Source organism: Triticum urartu, chromosome 3 (assembly GCF_003073215.2).
Source record: "Triticum urartu cultivar G1812 chromosome 3, Tu2.1, whole genome shotgun sequence".
NCBI classification, from domain to species: domain Eukaryota; kingdom Viridiplantae; phylum Streptophyta; class Magnoliopsida; order Poales; family Poaceae; genus Triticum; species Triticum urartu.
In genome coordinates, this window is record NC_053024.1 from 485,468,944 (window position 1) to 485,477,709 (window position 8,766).

At 44.0% G+C, this 8,766-nt stretch overlaps 1 protein-coding gene across 3 annotated transcripts; it reads right to left on the reverse strand.

Annotated features, from left to right (window-relative positions):
* Nucleotides 1-1,246: 1,246 nt before the first annotated feature.
* LOC125544500 lies at nucleotides 1,247-7,971 on the reverse strand. Of its 3 annotated transcripts, XM_048708215.1 has the most exons (10): nucleotides 7,549-7,971; nucleotides 7,373-7,450; nucleotides 5,726-5,858; nucleotides 5,187-5,425; nucleotides 4,994-5,096; nucleotides 3,417-3,517; nucleotides 3,169-3,343; nucleotides 2,580-2,750; nucleotides 1,754-1,854; nucleotides 1,247-1,669 (listed from the first exon to the last, which is right to left on the reverse strand). In XM_048708215.1, exons 1-10 carry the CDS (start codon nucleotides 7,882-7,884, stop codon nucleotides 1,604-1,606), a joined length of 1,503 nt encoding a protein of 500 aa, XP_048564172.1. In that variant the 5' UTR covers nucleotides 7,885-7,971; the 3' UTR covers nucleotides 1,247-1,603. The 3 variants fall into 3 exon arrangements, with proteins under 3 accessions (XP_048564172.1, XP_048564171.1, XP_048564173.1); XM_048708214.1 differs by having other exon boundaries at nucleotides 5,187-5,858; XM_048708216.1 differs by having other exon boundaries at nucleotides 5,187-5,858; nucleotides 7,568-7,703.
* Nucleotides 7,972-8,766: the final 795 nt, after the last annotated feature.

Sequence of the window (8,766 nt, forward strand, 5' to 3'; positions counted from 1 at the left end):
CAAATCACCTAATACATGCAAACCCATGCACGTCGACCTTAGAAAGTGTAGTCCATGTTGGGCCGACGGGACTGTTAATAAACACCAAATAAATAGTTGTACTTAAGATTTTTCACATCCATATTGGGCCAACGGGTTTCAAATGTTTAGTCCCACCTTGCCACATGAGGAGCTAGTCGACTGGTTTAAATAGTCGGGCCGTCTAGCTGCGATAAGCTTCAGCCATCATTGCACCCTTAATTAAGAAGATGGACTATTACTATTAATCTTCTCTGCTTATTACAGAGAAAATAAATAGTCATGGCACGGCTCTTTTTGAATCACAATGTATCGACCGCACTATCAACATATATGAATGTTTTTATATCTCTTTCATTATAGTAGGGCTAGCAACGTACATGAACGAGATGAACTTGACGCTTAATGAACGCCACTGTCGAAGCAAAAGCACGCCAGAGCTTGCAACTTTGTTGCATCCTTCACACTATGTAGAGATGAGAGAGGAAGGAGATTCGGGTGGCTGCAGGTGAGACCGTTATGACCTGGAGCGGGGTGCCCGCCGCCCTCGTATCGTCCCTACATCTAGTCCTGATTTGAGGGATACCGATTAGTCCGGTTTAGGGATTAAGTGATGAGTCCGGTTGGATCAACTTTTTTTTGACCAGACGGACGTTTAGAAACTACATGAGGGGGTCGGGCTGTAGATGTTCTAAGGAAAAAAGACTGACATTTACACGAAGCACGATCTTGTGCAGAAGCGTGAGTATCTCGTGGAAATTATAGTACACCACGAAAGTAGAAGCCAATTTGCCATCCGATTCCTGCCTTACAGACTCCGTCATATCATCGCACTTTTGCCAAAAAAAGATCGTCGCACTAAGTAAAGAGGGTCACACACAGGGACGATTCTACCGGGGGCTTTAACAGGCTCAAGCTCCCCCTCCAGCACTGTAAAATTTGTTTCTACTACTAATTTTAAGGCCCAGCCCAACTACTTGCAGGCCCAATCCAACACATATTTACATGACCCAGGCAGCCCAGCCCGCTCTCCATTTTTTTCTAGATTCGCCACTGGTCACACATGAAAGTGTTCTGAAGAGATATAGGAAAGTAAACCACGATGTTTCGATCGCATACCCCACAGACATGTCAAAGGCGTAAGAAATGCAACAGATAGTATCAATCCTACCAGTATTGTACAGTCTACATATCCGGCCAAAACATCATACAATTTTAAGTGCTTCCATCAATACAAACATGATCGTACACTTTTATTTAATTTTGCTAACAATCATCAGTACCAGGGTAGGCGCGAAGCAAAATTTAGTTGAATCATCTTCAATCCCTCCTTTTGGTAATGTACATAGCATTTACAGGCGACACACTACACTAACGATCAACGGTTCTGAAGAAACAAACTAGAAGCTTGGTCTGCGCAAAGGAGACAGAAAAAAACACCTCTGCTACTCACCACTTCACTGACATTTTGGTGATTACAGTACCATCCGGTTCCAGTGTAGGATGACCATCGTGCAATGTCGTGTGGCAGTTCTGATGTATACAATGGCGTGTGGCAGTTCTGATGTATACGTGCAGTAAGAGCTTAAGAAGACACATCATCGTGTTGAGAGAGGAACTCTATTATGCAAGGGTACACTTCATGGACAGCCTACACGATAGCACAGAGCAATGTAAGAATCAAAGACTGAACTGGGTCCCTTAAGTACACACATATGCAGTTATGCACACATACCTTCCGCCCTCCAACCAGGTCATAATGTGCATAGTGAGGGCCTTCAGGTTTGCCAAAAACCTTATAGGTGACCAGATGCTGAGGAATTACTTTCACGGTTTCTGCAAATACAATGAAAAGTCAACTGTTAAAAGTAGATCTCCAACGAAATTCTGGAGCAACTCATAATCAAACAATGACAGTGTTATGGACAATAGGTCAAGGCCCAATGGCACGGTGTGGCATTGCTAAGCCTAAAACCAAACGCCCCATAAGCTAGGATTCGTCCCCAGGAATTACTATTCACCTGATAAGTATCAGGTCAACAGTACAGTGACCAACCATTTGAGGAGACAAGTATAGCAGGTTAAATAGTTAATAAAGGATATCTTTTTGGCAAGGCAAGTGGTGGGTGAATAGGAAGATAAGGATACTGTTCGTTAAGTTAGGATTGTATTCTTAGATACCAAGTTAGACTTTTCCCTACAAGGGGGCGCAGCCCCATATGGATGATCTCTCCTCATCCCCAGCCCCATGGCTGGCCAACCCTCTCTCCTCGAGCAGTACCCCACGTTGTCACATTCATCTGTCTTAGGAGTTAGGACTGGTGCCTATCTTAAGCACGTGACAGATAGTCTACGTATATTGTGTAAGACCACCACCCACTTGCGCAAGGTGGTATATTTTGAACACACCGTGGAACCTTGGTGACCCTAGGCTCCTGGCTTGTGAGCTTAATCCCAGTCCCAGCCCAAAAATTTGAAACTGGTCCTAATACGTTAAGTACTAGGTGACGAATGAGCTCTCATTGCAAAACAACACGTTAAAATGGAACTTGTTGCCATACCGTAAACAGCTTCTGGGGGGCAAATCAGATCCTCGTCTCCAGCAAGGGCAAGCACCGGAACTTTGATTTTCCCTAAATGCTCTTTGAAGAAAAAAGTACCAGCCCTGTTTCGCAGCCCACCGTCACGGAATGAGGTCGCCAACTGTAATAACACCTTTGCTGGTACTGTGCCTGAATATTACATCAAGTTGTCACAAGAAATGTGAGAGCTTTTGTAGTAAAACTAACCATATAAAGATGAATTATCATGGTCAATTGTGCTGTGGCGTTTGGTAAAACTCGCTTAAAGTCTGCAGCTGCCCTATTATCTTCTTTAAAAGATGATTATAACAGTCAAACTTGACAAGTTTAGTGCACAACATATGGGTAGCATCTAATGCCTTGAATCCATCACCTTGCACTAAGATGAAACTGTTAAGGAGATAACAACCTCACCAAATGCAGGTAATGCAAGATAACAACTACACTCATGTGTGTAAACTATGCAACTTCTTCTGTTATCCAGGACATATCATACGTTCATACTATACTTGTATGTATGGCAAGTTAGCGGCTTCCATAGAGAAGACAAATATAGGCCTCGACTTACAGAAGTTATTCAAGATGAGCTTTGAAAGCAGTTCAGGATCCATCATATCCTTGGCTGAAATTTGAGAGCGTAGCAGTGACAATATGTATGGTGCACGAGATGATATAGGATAAGTGGTTGATAGTAATGTTCCTAGAGGGACAGCAGGAACACGCAACATCTCAGCTGGATCTGCCTAATAAAGAACAATGAAGATTAGGTTCCTGTCCATGTATTGAATATGTCAACCTGCTTGATGGTCAACTTACAAGAGGCACAAATAACTTGAGCGAGGAGTTGGATGTTGTGTAGTCAACTGATGAGGCCAGAGTAACAATAGCTGCCAGCTCTGGATCAGCCCCTTCGAATCCTTGTGAAGCAAAGAAAAAAAAAGGAGAGATGGTACTTAGTGCCATGTATTGGTAATAAAATCTGATCTTCCGATACAAAAGCAAGCTTAGAAGAACAAAAAATTAAGACCATAGTAGTAAAAATCACAAGGGCATCTGTAATGGAAGAACATATAATAAAATATTCTATGTAGAACTCGTAAATCAGCTGGTAGGAAATAATGTAAATGTACTGGAAGTGTGTCCTGAAATGGAGAAGAAACTAAAACAAATAACTGGCTGCAACAAACCTAATTTTATATGGCGAAGTTATACCTCTTTAATTTTAAACGAAGGCAATATTATCATTGAATATGAACAGGAATTTATCACAAAATAAAAAGGAAGAAAAACAAAAGCCTATATTCCCACGTAAGAACGCCTATGATGGTATAACCCTAACACTGGTAGTGTGCCAATTACTAGCCTCATCCCTAATGTTGCACAGTTGGAAGTTGCTCAAGTTTTGGACAATCCTGAAACCGTTCTCTTTCCAAATCTACCATGAGACAAGCAAGAGTGCAAAACCAGGGTTGCTGGTACTAGTGATCGCCAGTCATCATCCATGGACCCACCATCCCGCTAAACACTGCCAATTACTAACCTCATCCCTAATGTTGCACAGTTGGAGGTTGCTCAAGTTTTGGACAATCCTAAAACCGTTCTCTTTCCAAATCTACCATGAGACAAGCAAGAGTGCAAAACCAGGGTTGCTGGTACTACTGATCGCCAGCCATCATCCATGGACACACCATCCCGCTAACCATAAGGAGGCTTTTACCCAGCAGGCCAGCACGGACGGCGGTTTAGTCTACGGGGTAGCTTCTTTTTGTGTATGTCGCTTTCATTTGAGACTATGCTTGTTGCCTGTAAAGGATGTGTGCATCTCGTTATGTAGAGGCCAGGAGTGAATTCACACGGCTGTATCACCTTGATGAGGCCGTCTATAAAAATCCCTTTATCGAAAAATCTTTCCAACCTTGACAAGATTTGACCAATGTCTGGATGATGGCAGTCCATTCAACTTTACCAAGCAAGCTCTATTTAAAGGAAGCGCTAGCAGGAATAAGCCACCAAGGACTAGATAAAGCAGACACGACAGGTTGCCGTGATTTCTTAATACTATAGTGGAGTGTGTTCATGACTTAGAACTTTGCCTTTGCTTTAATACGCAATGGCCAAAAGCTATGGTACAAGGGACAGTTCCTGAGAGGCTTCCAGACCCCCATATCAAACAAACAAACAAATAAAATTCAAAGGCATCCATGGATGCTTGTGGAAATAATTACAGTTAAAAATGGAAGTGTAATATTGGTGTGTTATACTTCAGCTATCCTAGCCTCACTACTAGTTGAAGATGTGAAATATTCAATTTGCTAAAACGAAAAAAGTTGTTTGCCCTGCTCTAAGAAAGATTTAACAGAAAACCCAAAAAGGCACAGGTTAATGAAACATACCACACTTCGAAACCATTGCATACAACAAGATTCCTCCCATAGAATGACCAATAGCAAGCAATTTTCCATCCTTGGGTACACTCTGCTGTTTTATATAATCTATCTGCACAAACAAAAAATCACCATACTTCTTACTAAGCAGTTCAAGGTACCTTCAATTAATCTCTCAACCGTAAAGGGTATGTCTACAAACCGCTGCAGGTACATCCTCCTCCAGGTAATGGTCAAAGTCCCAATCATAACTAATAATCAGCTCCAACTGCTTCTGGAGATCTTCTATGGTTGCGGAGAGGCGTTCTTGCCAGCCAAATAACCGAGGGGAAACATTTTGTTGACCTTCCCCAAGAATCTTCACGAGGCGCTGACTTAATTGGCTAATTTGATCATATATTGCTGATGTCTGTGGCAATTCCATCAACCCTAGAAATTTATCTGCAACCTCCTCAAGACTACTAGTTAATGAGGCATCAGGGACAAGTTCTGTCACTCGATCAAAAAAACTGTCAGTGATGTTTCTCAGTTGGCTATCTCTTACATAGCCTGAAAATGTTACACTCAATTGTGCCAAAGCATTTGCTAACTTTGTCACCAGTTGTGGTTCTTCTGATGTGTTTGTTTCTAGCACATTCGTGTCTGTTAGTACTGGAACTTCAGAACTTTGAGGTTCATTAGTTGACATATCCTTGGCAGGAGGAACAACATTTACTTTCTGTGTCAAAATTTTATCCACACCTGAATTAGAGGACATGTCAGACTTGGTGCTAGCTGCAGCTAATTCTGATCCACGTGTGCTGAGGCCTGCACCACGCAACTCAACAATCCATGTATCAAACCCTTGCATAGACATATGACGGGCAAAGGAAGCCTGTCATCATTTCATTTGTATCAATGGAAGTCCAGGGTACAGGGGAAGCCATAAAAGAAATGCCTACAAACATGGCAACAATAACAAGGAAGACAGTAGATGTATAACTGTTTCTTTCTTGAGTGTAACATATATTAAATATAATACAAAAAAGACAGGTAATTATGGACCAACCATAAAATTCAGAGGCAGGAAATGTTTTTGAAATAGTTTGAGCCCTGTGATACAAGCACACCAGCAATTACACCTTTCATTTGACTCTTGAAGAGTGCACAAGCATAGTCTTAACTGCAAGCTTCATAAGTTCTACAGATTCCCCTTCTTAAATCGTGTACAATAAGCCAACAACTTAGGCAAACATTCCTACAACAGTTACTGGAAAACTGAAGATACGGCTTTTGTTTTCCGTTAAATATGTGTTGTTTCCATACTTGTGCAAGAAAAGGTACTTCATTGCCATCTAGCTGCATCCCAGTTATGCAAGTAAACCCCAATTGCGGCTCTAGTAAATTTCATATTAGCAACATATGAATTCATAACTATCCGCAGTATAATTAAACACTATGTTTTGTTCACAATAAATTTCATAACAACTACTCCCCCGTCCCAAAATGTAAAGACCATTTTTGACACTATGATAGTTATACTATATTTTGGGATGGAGGGAGTACATGTAAGCGTTTTCAAATTTTGGTACTTCTAGGTCTGCTGATTGCTATATCCCTGGAGGTGTGCTAGGATGCATTTTACTGCAATTGCAATTAGCCAATTACAGTAAAACAATAAAGATGCCGATAAATATAATACAAACTTCTCTTGAAGAGTGGATTTTGTGTTTGTTTGTTCATAACACTCGGTTTACTCCATGATATGCTTACTGAACTTTCCTTTCTAAATTTTTGCTTATCTTATTTCCATACTTCTGTCGCCCCATCCGCATATGGGTGGAGAACCCGTCGCTGTCTCTGCTGTGATACCGGAGGCTCTAGGGAAGTCGGAGGAGAGAGCACTCATCTCGGGGTGGGCTTACTACAATTAATTTCATTGTATTTACATTACAGAATACATCAAAATTAAAACTGAATTAAACTACAGGATAAACAGAGTAAAATGAACTAAAGGACCACAAAAAATGGACGGAACCTCGTCAGAGGGCCGGGAGCTCCCGCAATTTCATTAAGAATAGAGTTGATCCACTTAATGAGGGAAACCGGATCCGAAAATCATACAACACTCAGTTTAAATAAGGAAACCCGAGTGAAAACCAAAAACAAACACAAAAGACACAAAAGAAACTAGAGCTTGAGGATGGGGGTTTAGATGGACAGGTCGAATCCTCATGATACGTGAGTCCAAGCTAAAAGATGGCTACCAGTTTGCATTTGCAACATCATTATACAAGCAATTTACAGAGATTAATCAAACATCATATGGATTTCTTCACAAAGAAAACAAAATGTACTGTTTGCAGCGCGATTTATCGATAACAGTAGCGTAGTTATAGATCAACTCACCCCAGGGGACAGGTCGAATCCCACCGCATTGGTGGCCACACCGGACAGCAGCATCAGTGGGTGGTTCCTCTTGGGCGCCTGCACGAACCAAGCAAGCACGAGATCAACACCAAACAAAAGCAACCCTGACGAAGCCCGGGCCACCACCCTAGCACTGCACAGGATCAAGCACACACCTCAGGCGGCGGGCGGTACCTCCAGAGCGCGAGCCGCCACTCGGTGCCTGGCACGGGCGCGTAGTGCAGCTCGTCCGCCGTGCAGATCGCGGGCTTCGCCCCCTCCTCGCAGTCGCACGCCGCTGCCGCGGAGGCGAGGACACGCGAGGTGGAGGGCGAGGGCGAGGAGGGGGGCGGCGGCGGAGGTTCCGAGGCGCTGTGGGAGGCGAAGGCGCGGAGCCGCAGCGGCTGGGGAGGAGCGCACGGGGATGCCCGCACGATGGGGAAGGAGGAGAGGTGCGCCACGGCGGCGCCGGCGAGGAGGGCCCGGAGGCTGGCGCCGTGGAGGAGCGGCATGTCGTTGGGCGGTCGGAGTGCTCGCTTTGTTTCTGGCGTCTTCTCTTTGCTTCGTCTCCGATTTGGTTTTTACAACCCGGTCCGACCCCGACCGACCGACCGGTATGTGTGGGCAGCGGTGGTTCCATGTTGCGCCGGTAAATCCCCGCGGCCACGTTGGGTTTGACACGGTGGGTGCCTCTTGCCGCTAGGGTCGAGAACGGACGGAACTGAACACTTATCAGTTGTCACATTTGTTTGTCAGTGTATTTTAGCAGAAGCGAAAATGAACACTAAAATGACCGGAAGCGAAAATGAACACACAAAAACATGAACGGTCAGCTTGTTTGAACTGGACTACTGGACCGTAAAGTTGTGATGCACAAATTCATTGACACGATAAATATGCATAACTTGCAGACCAATTCAAAACTACTATGGTGTTTCAGATTAGGGGTCACTCACTAGTAACCATGTCGTCTTACAGTCACGTGGGCAGGGCCGAGGACCCCATCTACATGGTATCCACTTGGGTCGGGTGCGAGCTCGCCCAAACCTGCACCCGTCCCAATAATTTTTGCCCAAACCCGTACCCGCACCCCGGGTTTCATATTGTTTCCATACCCGTATCTGGCCGGGTGCGGGCAATACCGCGGGTGAAAATACCTATCTCGGCCACCTTTCATTTCATATTCTGGCATGCATTATTTCGGCATTTCAGTGTGTAAAACACAACATTTCAGCATTTCAGTATATAAACATAACATTCCAGGATGTGTTTGTCCACTGGAGCTCGAGGCATGGCGGAAGGAGGTGCTCTGGCAGCCTGGCGGTGCTCGCGTGGAGGAGATGGAATGGAGAACAGGCGGTGGAGGGAGGAGATGGCTTGGTCTGTTGGTTGTC

Coding starts and splice junctions, on each gene's coding strand:
- LOC125544500 (XM_048708214.1), bottom strand. CDS start 7,884: ATGCCGCTCCTCCACGGCGCCAGCCTCCGGGCCCTCCTCGCCGGCGCC. Junction 2,751..3,168: donor GCTCATCTTGAATAACTTCT/GTAAGTCGAGGC, acceptor TGTAATATTCAG/GCACAGTACCAGCAAAGGTG. Junction 1,855..2,579: donor CCCCCCAGAAGCTGTTTACG/GTATGGCAACAA, acceptor TTGTATTTGCAG/AAACCGTGAAAGTAATTCCT.